Source organism: Grampus griseus, assembly GCF_964374135.1.
Source record: "Grampus griseus genome assembly, chromosome: 9".
Lineage (NCBI taxonomy): Eukaryota > Metazoa > Chordata > Mammalia > Artiodactyla > Delphinidae > Grampus > Grampus griseus.
The window spans coordinates 13,290,581-13,303,800 of NC_139003.1; the positions used below are offsets into that span (position 1 = coordinate 13,290,581).

Sequence of the window (13,220 nt, forward strand, 5' to 3'; positions counted from 1 at the left end):
TTCCTCATTCTTGACCAAAACTTTAATTTACAACTTAATATACAGTATGATGTCTGTAACTTCTTGAAATTCTCACCTGGCTCCTGCAAGGAAACAAAAGTGAAAAGCTTTAAGAACTTTTATTTTCAATAATTCAAATCCATCATTCTTGTTCATTCAGTTATTCAAGCATTCATTGAGCATCAGTCATGTGAGTAGCCTTGCAGAAGAGTCAAATCACCTTGCAGATTTCTCAAAGGGTTTACAGTCTAGCCATTAAAATGTTAATGACTGTGTACAGGAATACTGGAAAATATGTAAGAAAATAGGAAGAGGCTAGTGCTGGCAGAGCCATTAACACTAGGGAAACAAGAGGCCTGGTAAGGACCTTGTAAGGCCTGGTAAGGACTCTTGTCCATAGGAAAGCCAGCGACAGGAAACGAGCTATAAAACAGCTTCACGGGCTTCCCTGGTGGCGCAGTGGTTGAGAGTCCGCCTGCCGATGCAGGGGACACGGGTTCGTGCCCCGGTCTGGGAGGATCCCACATGCCGTGGAGCAGCTGGGCCCGTGAGCCATGGCCGCTTAGCCTGCGCGTCCGGAGCCTGTGCTCCGCGGCGGGAGGGGCCGGAACAGTGAGAGGCCCGCGTACCTCAAAAAAAAAAAAAAAAAACAGCTTCACTGTTTGCCCCACCACCACCTGCCCCCATATACACAAAACTGCTGTGATTTTCGTGTCAATAAGCTCCTTCGAATTAAAATAATAGCAATACTAGTAGTATGATTTAATGGGAACACTTAACTGTCTCTTAATGCTTCCTATCCTTTAAAACGATTTCCAAGGTATTTTGAATGATGGCAATTATTAATGTGCAATGGTTAATTTTTTTGTTTTACATTTTTATTGTGGTGTAATTAAAGATAAAATGCGCAGATAATTAAAGGTCTAGTTCAACGAATTCTGACACCTGTATGTACCCACATAAACCCAACCCCCAACCCTACCTCTATAGATGAGTATCACCAGTTTGCAGACTTCATATAAATGGAATCATTCATTATTAGTACTTTTAAGTGACTCACTCTTTTTGCTTAATATGATGATTTTGAGATTTACCTAAATGACTGTCTTGTAACTTTTTTTTTTTTTTTGCGGTACGCGGGCCTCTCAGTGTCACGGCCTCTCCCGTTGCGGAGCACAGGCTCAGCAGCCATGACTCATGGGCCCAGCCGCTCCGCGGCATGTGGGACCCTCCCGGACCGGGGCACGAACCCACCTCCCCTGCATCGGCAGGCAGACTCCCAACCACTGCGCCACCAGGGAAGCCCAGTAACTTGTTATTTTTAATTGCTGAATTATTACTCAATTGAAGGAATATACTGTAATATGTTTATCTGTTCTCTCACTGATGTACAATTAGGTCTAGTTTGGAGATACTAAGAAAAAAATTGCTATGAAAAATTTTGTACGTATTATTTTCATTTCTCTTGACTAAATGCCTAGGAATAAAGTCGTTGAATCCTAGGATATACGTGTTTAACTTCATTAGAAACTGCCAGATAATTCTACAGAATTGTTGTACCTTACTACATTCTTACTGGCAAATATTCCAGCTGCTCCATATTGTCATCAGCATTTAAAGTTGTCAGTCTTTCTAGTGGGTACAAATGATATCTTACTGTAGTTTTAATTTGCATTTCCCTGGTGATTAATGATATTAAGGGCCTTTTTTCATGTGATTACTGGCCATTCATATATCTTCTTTTGTGAAGTATCTGCTCAAGGCCTTTGCCCATTTTTCAATTGGGTTGTTCATCTAATTTTTGTTGATTATAGAGGTTCTTTACATATACTAGATACAAGCCCTTTGTTGGATATATATGCTGTATTTTTTCCCAATTAGTGGCTTGTATATTTATTTCCTTAATGGTGTCTTTTGATAGCAGAAATTTTTGATTAGGCTAAATCAAATTTATCAAGTTTTTTTTACATCAGTGCTTTTGTGTTTTCTCCAAAAGTTTTTTGTGTGCCTTAAGATTATGAAGATACTCTCTTGTGCTTTCTTTTAGAAGCTTTAAGAGTTTGGGTTTTATTTTTAGGTCTATTATCCATGCAGTGATTAATTTAAAATCATATTAAATGAGAATGTCTTAATCCGTGAAGGATTTGTGAGGAAAGGAATTCCTCCTAGTATCTTCCTTTTGAAAGAAAAACTCTCTCTGACTTCCTGATTGGGAAAATGAAAGGGCCACAACCTTTTACTGTTTAAAGAGTTAATTCCATGCAATTCCATATTGTAACATTCCCATATGCTCGAATTTTCCATTAAAACGCTGAAGGTAGAACACTGTACTTTTGCAACTACAAACAAGCTCCATATCTATCTTGTCCATCACTTTAAGCCCTGTGCATTGTTGGTGCTTAAAAAGTCTTTGATCGGGCTTCCCTGGTGGCACAGTGGTTGAGAGTCCGCCTGCCGATGCAGGGGACGCAGGTTCGTGCCCCGGTCCGGGAGGATCCCACATGCCGTGGAGTGGCTGGGCCCGTGAGCCATGGCTGCTGAGCCTGTGTGTCCGGAGCCTGTGCTCCACAACGGGAGAGGCCACAGCAGTGAGAGGCCCGCGTACCGCCAAAAAAAAAAAAAGTCTTTGATCAATAGATAGATAAATGGGACCCTAAACTGTAACACAGCTTAGGAAAAAATAATTTTTTAAAACATGAAAAGGAAGATGAGACTAAAAGTGTGTATGGGGAAAAGGGGGCAGAATGACAGCAAATGTGAAAATACCAAAGACAGAAATTAGACATGATGTGTTAATTGTTCTTCATGCTGTTATAAAATGCACTGTTTCTTTGAGACCATGATAGGTGCAAAGTCAAAACATGTTTATTGACAAAAGTTAAATATAACTTTAAAAAGAAACTTGGGGTATACCCACTTGGAAAGAGTTGAGTCTACATTTTCAGTCTTCATCATCAGGAAGTATACCTAATTCTTCATCCGTCCACTGAGAAGGATCTGGATATGGAAAGTGACCCTAATGACAACCAATTAAAAACAAAGTTCATGAATCTATACTTCACGCAACTAAAAGAATCTACACTCCATACAACTCGTTACATTTTAAAAGAAATCTTGAAAACAAATGTGATTAAAAAAAATCCTTGGGCTTCCCTGGTGGCGCAGTGGTTGAGAGTCCGCCTGCCAATGCAGGGGACAGGGGTTCGTGCCCCGGTCCAGGAAGATCCCACATGCCGCAGAGCAGCTGGGCCCGTGAGCCATGGCCGCTGAGCCTGCGCGTCCGGAGCCTGTGCTCCGCAGCGGGAGAGGCCACAACAGTGAGAGGCCCACATACCACAAAAAAAAAAAAAAAAAAATCCTCAAAATACCACAGGAACAAATTCTCCTTCAACTATCTGATGGTCCAGCTATTCTTCAATCTGTTCAAAATGAGCTGTGGCCTGAATTTTAAAAGCCTGGCCATCTTGGAGCTACTGGCCTGAGCCAGCATTTGAGTATGTGTTTGTGATGGAGCGTGGGCGGTACGGAGACAACAGATTGCAAAGATACCCGATGTCACAACAATCTCTTGAATCCCTGACAAAACATAAGGTCTCAAACTGTCCTGTCATTCCTGCTGGGAGATTTGGAAGCATTCCTTGTCTATCCTGATCTAGGGCATATTCGGCTGCATCATTATCTCATGCCAGACAGCCACACAATAATCCTGACAGCGGACCTACAGTGAGATAAAGGTGTCTATGTGCTGCCACAGACACCATGCAGCTCCTTACTGGGTGACAAGGGCACAGAGAAATTGTAAGAGAAGTGGGATATTAATCAACCTGATGCTTCTAGAACTCACTGTATAAATTTAAGATTTTTCCCTATCCTAAAAAAACCCCCAAATTTACTAAAATTCAAAGTATTCTGGATCAATAAGCATGGATTTCAACGGCTTCAAGGTGTAATTTCCTAGAGAATAGCATCTGTGCAAATGTGACTAAAAGCTCCTTTTGAGGCCAATGACATGTTAGAAAGTTACCAGTAACTAACTTCCCTCCTGAGGGAAATTAGCCCACATCCATCCCACCTCAACCTGGCTGCCTTGGGCCTCTGGACAGACTAAATAACATTTATCATTTAAAGGCACTTAACTGTGAAACTTAACCTGCGGATGAACCCCTACCCTAGCTTGGAAAGTAAGAGAATTAGCTTCTATAGTCTCCCTTCCAAATATGGCCACCAAACAGAAACCGTAAGACATGGGCCACCTACATGTAATATACATCCTTGAGTGGAAAAGGTCAGAGACAATATGTTTCATAAAATAAAAGGATTCCTGCATATACATAAGGACAATGTGGTGAAGAGATACGTCCAGGTTGAAAAACAGTCTACAAACAGAAAAAAGAAACAAGGTAAGCTATTAAGAGATCTTCTCTCCCCACACGCAAAGGACAAGAATTCTTCTCCTGCACTTACCAGCACGGCATCTGAGTCATGCCAAAAGCGCCAGAGAATCCAGAACCACATGGTTGCACTGAAGAACTCTGCCTTGATCACCTGGGATCTGGTCAGCTGGGGAAACTGCCTGTACTGGGGCTCGATATGCACACCTCCACCAGCACTACATGACAAAACGAAAATGTTAAGTAGCTTGCTATATCTTCAAAGTATGAACTCATCCAAAACTTTGAGTTACAGCCAGAAACTGAACCTTTCTCATCTCCTCCACGAAATACAGAATGGCAGTGCTCCACAGTCCCTCGAAATACTCCTTTTTCAGAAGTTGCTTTAAACTTGTGCAGCAGCAAAAACTGGCCTGAATTGACAAGAAGCTAATTATGATTTTCATTTAGTGAATATTCATGTAGTTTACACCAGAAATATGAATGTGCTGATTATGGGGTACTGGCCCCAAGGGTTTTGATTAAGGAATCATAAACCTGTAGTAGTAAGTCACTAGCTTATCCAGAAAAACAAATCAAATTTATTTTGTCTGGTTAGCCATCTATTTCAAAGGCAAATTATGTCTCTGCTCTATTACAATCTTTATTAAAAGACCACTTTATGGAAAAGAGGACTCAGCAGACCCTTTTTAATAAGCCAAAAGCACTGAGCAAAGCAAAGAGTCTTAAACAGTAAGTTTGAACAAGTCTTTCTGGGTTTTGTGTTTTCATTTACTGTTGACAAGGTGAGGAATATAATCCATATGAGCTATCCTCATGTTATTCAGTTGGACTGTAATTATCACAGGTTGAATCTAATTCAAATAATAGAATTTGTACTTAATGGGGCTACTTTCAAGTCCTATTCAGCAGCTATATGTATGCTATTACATACAAATGGATATAGAAAATTTAAAGAGAGGGACTTCTCTTTAAGTCCAGGTTCGAACCCTGGTCTGGGAAGATACCACATGCCACAGAGCAACTAAGCCCATGCACCACAACTACTGAGCCTGCGCTCTAGAGACCACAAGCCACAACGACTGAGCCCACGTGCCACAACTACTGAAGCCCGTGAGCCTAGAGCCCGTGCTCCGCAACAAAAGGAGCCACTGCAATGAGAAGCCTGCGCACCGCAATGACGAGTAGCCCCCATGCGCCACAACTAGAGGAAGCCCAGCACAGCAACGAAGACCCAACACAGCCAAAAATAAAAATAAATAAGTAAAAAAAAAGTTTCCGTCAAGCATCACTGCTTTACACCCTGAATTTATCATACTGTTTCTGTATGCCAATTATATTTAACAGTATCTATTCAGGATCTATCTGCATATAGATACTACATTATATAAATAAACCATGGGGGTGGGAATTCAATATATTGTAACAACAGGCTTCCTCTTTGATAGGTTTTGGATATAGCCTAGTAATAAGTACCCATCAGTTAAACTCATTTAAAATAAGATTTGAGAATTATAGTTTAAACCCATTCCCAGAAACTCTCCACACTTAATTACTGCTAGAGTGACATGTTTTAACTATGACTTGAAATAAGTGGATCACTGACTGCAAGGTGGAAATCTTTTTGAACAAAATTTGAAACACTGCAATTAGAGAAAAGGAATGCATGACATAACAATTGCCATGATTAAGGAATATAAAGATTCCACAAACATCTAATGTTATGTTCCAAGACAGGTTGTTAACTGCACTATGGCAAACTAGACAAGCTGAACAACCCTCCAAATTGAAACAACTACAATAGTAGTTGAGATTTTTTTTTTAAATTTTTAATAAATCATTGACCAGACACAAAAGAAAGGAATCTACCAAGGGCAAAACCCAAGTTAAAACAAGACCTGGAAACTACATGAGCACTGAAGCTGGCCTTCGCCCTGAGGGTTTCTGCTGTTCCCCAGACTCTGTGACCCTCTACCTGGACAGCTGTGGGAGACAGGAGAAGCCTGGGGCCCACCCACGATGAGAAGTCTAATTACTAGACCCCTGAAGAAAGCTGCAGCCCCATGATATAAGAGTGAATGGGACATAAACCTGCCATGAAGAAGGGAACAGGAATTTGTTACCAGTAGCCAGTCCTCAGGTGGGTTTGCACCCAAATTCACACTACCTGGGTTTTGGACATTATGGTCCAAGAGAACCTCAACCCAAGATTTTAAAGTGGTATTGGATTCTCTGAACCCTTGAGAAGCAAGACCTTAAAGAATTCTGACAGATAAAAGTTCCAGGAAAAGCTCACAGTCAAAAATTACAAGGAAATAAGACACTATGAGTGAGAATCAGCAAAACAACAGACAGCAGTATCAAATATACAAGACTTGAAAAATGGATAATTACAAGTTATAATACAGAAAACATGTTATTTTTAAATAAAAGTTTGAAATTAAGAGCAAGGAACAAGAAACTATAAAGATCAAGTTTGAAACAACAGAATTTCTAGAAATAAAATGTAATCATTTGAAATAAAAAGGATTAAAGCCAGGATTAGACACAGCTAAAAAATATGAAAAGAGGTTAGAAGGATGAGAAAACCCAACATATGCCTAATTCGTGTCCTATAAGAAGAAAACAGAATGGGGAAGAAACAATATCCAAAGAAATAATGGCTGTTCCAACCCAGGCTTTGTAAGTGTCAAGTTTAAAAAAAAAAAAGCAAGCACCATAACTCTCCGTTAAAGTTACCTTTTTAAAACATAAACCAAGGATGAATTGGGAGATTGGGATTGACATATATACACTAATATGTATAAAATAGATAACTAATAAGAACCTGCTGTATAAAAAATAAATTCAAAGAAGAAAAATAAAATGCAATAAAAAAAGTGTAAAAAAATAAAACATAAACCAGATCATATTACTTTCCTGCTTAAAGCCTCCAACAGCCTGCCATCATTCTTAGAATAAGACCTCATCCTACAAGGCCCATCCTAATCGGGGCCCTGCTTGTCTCTCTACCACTGTCCCCTCACCAGCTTGCTTGCCCATTATCAGCACTCAGAACCTTTTCACTTGCTGTCTCCTTCATCTGAGAAGCTCTTCCTGGCATTTTTGCATGGCTGACTACTCATCACTTAGGTCTTAGTTCAAATCAAACCTTCAGGCCTGCATTCCCACATCATCCTAGGTATAATAACCCACCCACCAACCCCAGACACTCTCTAGATTAATCCCGTTTTATTTCCTTCATGCCACTTAAGAGTACCTAAACATGTTCTTTTCTACTTGTTGTGTCCTCTCTCCAGAATGTAAGCTCCATTATCTTTCTTGTATTCTGCTCTATCCCCAGCACCTAGAAAGACTCTCCAGAAAACCTACTGACTTAAGTATTCACATACTGTGAAATACAGTGTGTTACGGAAGTACCAAGACCTCGGTGAAGAGGAACACCTCCTAGTCTTCCCATGCAGGTCAAGGGCTATTGTTGGTGGCTCTCCATCTCTATCCTTGCTCAGGTCACACATGCCTTTTCCTTCTCGCCACCCCACACCTGTCCCAGCTCCATATCCTTAATAGACACATGGCTTTAGGCAAGTCACTCCTTTAATTTTCCTGGTCTCAGTTAAACAATACTTGTATGATCCTTAGTAGGCACCAGCAGCCCTCTTAAAACATTTTAGAGATTTGTTATTCATTTACTTACCTGGAAGTCAACATTATTATCCCCATTATATGGGTGAGAAAACTCAGTTATTAAGAGATTATGAAACTTTTCCAAGCCATACAGCAAAAGTGTGGCAGAAATGAGATTTGAACAGAGGCACTTTGGGGGCTGAATCCTGCTTTTAACCACTATTCTGCACTGCCTCTTGGTAAAGTGTAGATCATGGTGTAAGGGGCCTGCCCCATTACTTGGAGAAATCCAATGTACTATTTTCAGTCCTGCTCTTACTGAACCTCTCTGCACTACCAAGTCCTTTTTGGTAGACGTGCCCTCCCCTGGCATCCCAGCACTATGCTCTCCAGCCGGTTTCTTGGGCTACATCATGGGTGACTCTGCTTTTGCTCACTCTTTAAATTCTGGTGTTGCAAAGGTGAACTCTATAGTATGGGACTTTGGGTTATAATATGTCAGTGTAGGCTCATCAACTGTAACAAATGTACCGCTCAGGTTGGGGATGTTGATTATGCAGAAAGCTATGCACGTGTGGGTCTGGGGATTTATGGGAAATCTCGGTACCTTCCACTCAATTTTTATGTGAACTTAAAACTGCTCAAAAAAATACTTTAAAAAAAGAAAAATTCCGATATTGCCCAAGCATTTACTTTTGGCTCTCTTCTCTTCCCACCCTTCGACACTCTCTACGGGTGACTGCCTCCACGCCCGTGCCTTAACTAATTCTCTAGTCTGCAACCACAGTAATTTTTCAGAATTAAAATCTGGTCGCATGGCGTCTGATTAAAACCTCTCAACGACCGATTATCGCCTGCGTTCGAAACCCCTGAGCCAGGAATAAGGACTCTCTACCATTCCTTCCCTACGTCCCAAGGTCTCCTGTCTCACCTTGCCTCGAACTTGACGCTTCAAACCACACCGGCAACGCCCTCGCCTCCCCAACTCCTGCTCTCGCTTCCAGATTAGCTCCAGCCGTCTCCACGTTCAACTGTCAACTTCCCGAGGGCAGGCTCCCGCTGGGGCAGGGCCCGCCCGAAACACACTTCAACCTGCCGAGCGAGCAGAACTCCCCGCCCCACGTCCCCCCTCTCCCGGGCCCCTGGGTCACGCCGTCAGCCTACGAGTCCCAGCATGCCTCGGGGTGGAGGCCGCTGCAGACCCGGATCTGCCCGTGGGGCTCGGCGTCAAGGTGAGGGCGTCCAGAAGACTGGCACTTTTCGTTAGATGCAGGCGAAGCCCCCACCGCAGGCAATACTCACTGACGGACTCCAGCGCCTCCAGCCGCCCGCGCGCGTAGGCCCCTAAAGAAGTGGCCTCCAACGCGCGCTAAAGGCGCTACACGCGTCAAAGCCGACATACCAGCCCACGTTCGGTCAGCAATGCCTAGGCCGCACCGCCGCTTCACGTCACTTCCTTTGGCGCCCCTCCCAGTGACGTCAGTGGCGTCGCCCCGCCCATCTCCCGGAGGGGGAAGTACGGAGGCGGGCGGGGAAGGAGGAGTTCCTGCCTCAAATTAGCGTCGGAAGCCCTTCCCAGCTGTGAGGACCGTGGGGCCGCTGGCTGAGCTCGCCCTCCACACGGAGGGACTTGGCTCGCCGTGGCTTTGATGGTCAGGAGTCGCCTCTGAAAGGCGAATGGTGTAGCCGGCCCTGGAGAACTCGGCTAGGTGGAGCCCCCGGATGGGTGTGCCGCGCCTCGGCGCTCCGCTTCAGGAGCCCCTCTTCGTTACGCGGGCGCTAAGAAGCTTAACCCTGAAACTGAGCTCGCTCTTCCTTACCGGTGCTTATCTAGATGCTGTTACCCGACCTGGACCCGCCTCCCTGCCTGCTCTCCTGAATTAACTACCCTTCCAGACCGTGTTAGGAGGCCACATCCTTTCTGAAACAGTATGTCCTTCCCAAAGCTAGTCCACTGTACTCTTCTTTCCTGCAAAGGCTCAACGGTTTCTTTAAAGCCTTCATGGTTGTATTGTTCTGCAAACTTGAACTTGATTACCAACCCGCAGCCAGTCGTTCCCACATGTCAGCACCTGGACTGGTGGTATCAGAATCCCCTGAGGAGCCCGACCCCAGATATTACGTCTGGATTAGGGCCAAGGAATCTGCCTTTTAGCAGGCCTCCAATTTATGCCTCCTTGATCCTGAGCCAGCTCTGGATTCTTGGCCTTTGTCTCTTAATATTGCCTTCTATTACGTGCTGGACGAACTCCAAACTTCTCTAGACACCCCTCCCCCAGTCCCCAAATTCTTTTTTTTTTAATTTATTTATTTTTGGCTGCGTTGGATCTTCATTGCTGCGCGCGGGCTTTCTCTAGCTGCGGCGAGCGGGGGCTACTCTTAGTTGCGGTACACAGGTTCTCTTGTTGCGGAGCACGGGCTCTAGGCGCGTGGGCTTCGGTAGTTGTGGTTCGCGGGCTCTAGAGCGCAGGCTCAGTAGTTGCTCGCGGGCTCTAGAGTGCAGCCTCAGTAGTTGTGGCGCACGGGCTTAGTTGCTCTGCGGCATGTGGGATCTTGCCGGACCTGGGCACGAACCCGTGTCCCCTGCATTGGCAGGTGGACTCCCAACCACTGCACCACCAGGGAAGTCCCCCCAAATTCTTAAGGTCCCCACTTACAGGTTATAGTTTTCCCAAGAACTTCCAGATTTGATTAAATTATAAACTTAACCTGCCAGCCTCACACCTTGGAGATTTCGATTTGAAATGGATCACCTGCCCAGCACTGAAGACTTCACACTGAGTCATAAGCATGAAGAATAGGAAACTTTTTGAGAGAAATGTAGACCTGAATTTAGGGATTTGAGTGCATTGAATATAACTGACACTACTTCTGTGGCAAGATATGGGCCTCCATGTGCCCTGTAACTGGAAACCCCTCTCCCTGGAGAGAGGCTTACATAAAGCTATGATTACTATGATGCCCTTCTGAAGAACTTATTGATTGACCTCTAGCCCTATAAGACTCATCCCCCCACACCCTGCCTTTTCCTGCCCTCCTAACTTCCAAGTATATAAATTATAGGAAAGAACTTACTGTTTTCTGGGTGCAAGTTGACTTCCCAGCTGACATGCAATAGTGTGGCTTTCTCTGGGCTACCATTCACCGCTTACCCTTCCTAGTGACATATACAAATCACTAAGATAGGAAGTTCACGAATTGGGAGGACAGGGCTTTCCATCCTTCCTAAGGGAGCTCTCTGCCCATATTATACAGCTGCCTGCCTTGCTCCCAGGAAAGAACAATGCTGTGGTTCCTAGGCCACAAAAAAAAAAAAAAAAAAAAAAAAAAAACACAGCGTAAACACACAAACAAAAAAGCATAGAACTTGAGTCTGAAGATCTGGAGTTCAAACCTCAGCTCTGCCAACAATTAGCTCTATGAATTTGGACAAGTCACTTCTCCAAGCCTCAGTGCCTTTCATCAGCCATTTAACAGAGTACCTGGCCCACAGCGTGTGCTCAGCAATTTTTTATTGCTTTGTTAATACTTTCCTTTCCTGGTAGCAAAAGCTTTTCAGGTAAACTAAAATTCATTTACCTTCCCCTTCTTGCTGAATTACAAAATAAAAAGTTTTAACTTTAATGCTGGCTTGTATTTAAAGCAATATTGTTCTATAGACCATTTGTGGGGTCCTTAGCTCTAATGTTTTGCATCACAAATTCTGATTTTTTGCTATAAAAAGTTTAGGGTCCCAATCAGTAAACTATTTTGACTATGTAACAGCGACGCATATTTGTTTTGCAGACATGCTCTAAAAACTCCAAGGGCAAATATCCCTGACTGCCTTTTGCAGCTTGCATGATGACCCTCTTTTTGGTTCTCAGATAAGCACACTATTTGAATGGATGCATTTTAGAAGGTGAGGGAAAGGATGCCAAGCCCAGACACTGAGCTCTCAGCTTCGACATGCAAATCAGATTCAAACTGTGAGATAACAAACTGTGAGGACAGACTCTAAATGGCCTAACATTATAGCATCTAACCCCAAATCAAAAATCTGTCCCATAGCTAGAAATAGAGAACACAGCAGGGGGATGAGGAAGGAAGGAAAAAAAAAAAAAACTTGTTTACACAACTTCATGTTTATTTAATTTTCTACTTTTTTTATTTTTTTTTTGGTTTTTGGTTTTGGGGGGACTTTTTTGGCCTCGCTGCAAGGCTTGTGGGTTCTCAGTTCCCTGACCAGGGATTGAACCCGGGCCACAGCAGTGAAAGCACCGAGTCCTAACCACTGACCACCAGGGAACTCCCTAATTTTCTACTTTTAAAGGCTTGCTTGATCTCCCTTTCCCTATAAGCCTTGTAAACAAGAAAGGAACTTAGCTTTCCAGTGGTTTTAGTAACACAGAAATGAATCTTGTTCTTTCTCCTTTAGTGAGATTGAGCTGTGATCTTCCTTCGGGGAGGTGCCCTGCTGGACACTTTATCTACTTATACCCAAGAAGTAGCCTTTTCTCCTTATGAAGATGAACGTACAAATCAAGTTTAGCATTTTTAAGATACTTATTTTTAAAATCAGCAAATTATCTGTATTAAAGCACAACCATTAACCATTTTTCTCCTCTTCAATCCAGCCTGTGTTCGTTTTCTGTTGCTGCTGTAATGGCTCCTGAGGAACTGAGGCCCTCGGTCCAACAGCCCACAAGAAGCTACATGAGTGAGCTTGGCATCAAACACCGCAGTGGAGCCCCAAGATGCCTGCAGGCGTGCAAGACTAAGCAGAGGACTGGCTGAGCTGCACCCACATTTCTGACCTGCAGAGACTATGAGGTAACAAGTGTAGTTGTATTAAACTGCTACATTTGGGGGTAGTTTGTATGCAGTGATAGATAACTAATACATGTCACAGTGGGTTGATGGAATCCATTGGCTTTAAAGGAAGGCTCAGTGGTGCTGGTGTTCGCTCAGGGAGACACCTGCTGTATGTCAGTGCCCCCTTCTCTCGCCCCACAGTGTAACTGTATGTGCCGAATGTCTAGCTGGCTTGCCCATGAGGAGGGAGCTGAACAGGGCTACCTGGAGCTCCCCAGCACCTCACTGCCTGATTCCAATGCCCTCCCCTCAAGACCTGGAAGGTACAAACAACATCTCCACCCCCCTGAAAAAAAAACTGCACCAAAGGAATCTCTGTCCAACTAAACCTTAGTTGTTCCCTAAAAG

The 13,220-nt window shown here is 43.6% G+C and overlaps 1 protein-coding gene and 1 long non-coding RNA gene across 3 annotated transcripts in view; one reads left to right on the forward strand and one right to left on the reverse strand.

The window, feature by feature from the left end:
- NDUFB2 (NADH:ubiquinone oxidoreductase subunit B2) lies at positions 1-9,482 on the reverse strand. 2 transcript variants are annotated; one of them, XM_082661362.1, is made up of 4 exons: positions 9,321-9,482; positions 4,465-4,609; positions 2,918-3,016; positions 1-83 (listed from the first exon to the last, which is right to left on the reverse strand). In XM_082661362.1, exons 1-3 carry the CDS (start codon positions 9,416-9,418, stop codon positions 2,942-2,944), a joined length of 318 nt encoding a protein of 105 aa, XP_082517488.1. In that variant the 5' UTR covers positions 9,419-9,482; the 3' UTR covers positions 1-83; positions 2,918-2,941. The 2 variants fall into 2 exon arrangements, with proteins under 2 accessions (XP_082517488.1, XP_082517489.1); XM_082661363.1 differs by having other exon boundaries at positions 1-629.
- Positions 8,955-13,220, forward strand: part of LOC309826910 — a 16,302-nt gene continuing 12,036 nt past the window's right edge. Inside the window, exons 1-2 of the long non-coding RNA XR_014297153.1 lie at positions 8,955-9,250; positions 12,635-12,830. This is a non-coding gene — a long non-coding RNA (uncharacterized lncRNA). The remainder of the gene's footprint in view (positions 9,251-12,634; positions 12,831-13,220) is intronic.

What these genes read in the sequence shown, in the direction of transcription:
- NDUFB2 (XM_082661362.1), bottom strand. Translation starts at nt 9,418, where the DNA reads ATGTCGGCTTTGACGCGTGTAGCGCCTTTAGCGCGCGTTGGAGGCCAC. An exon ending in GGAGGCGCTGGAGTCCGTCA is followed by an intron (nt 4,610 to 9,320) that starts GTGAGTATTGCC and finishes TTTGTCATGTAG; the next exon opens with TGCTGGTGGAGGTGTGCATA. An exon ending in ATGACTCAGATGCCGTGCTG is followed by an intron (nt 3,017 to 4,464) that starts GTAAGTGCAGGA and finishes GGTTGTCATTAG; the next exon opens with GGTCACTTTCCATATCCAGA.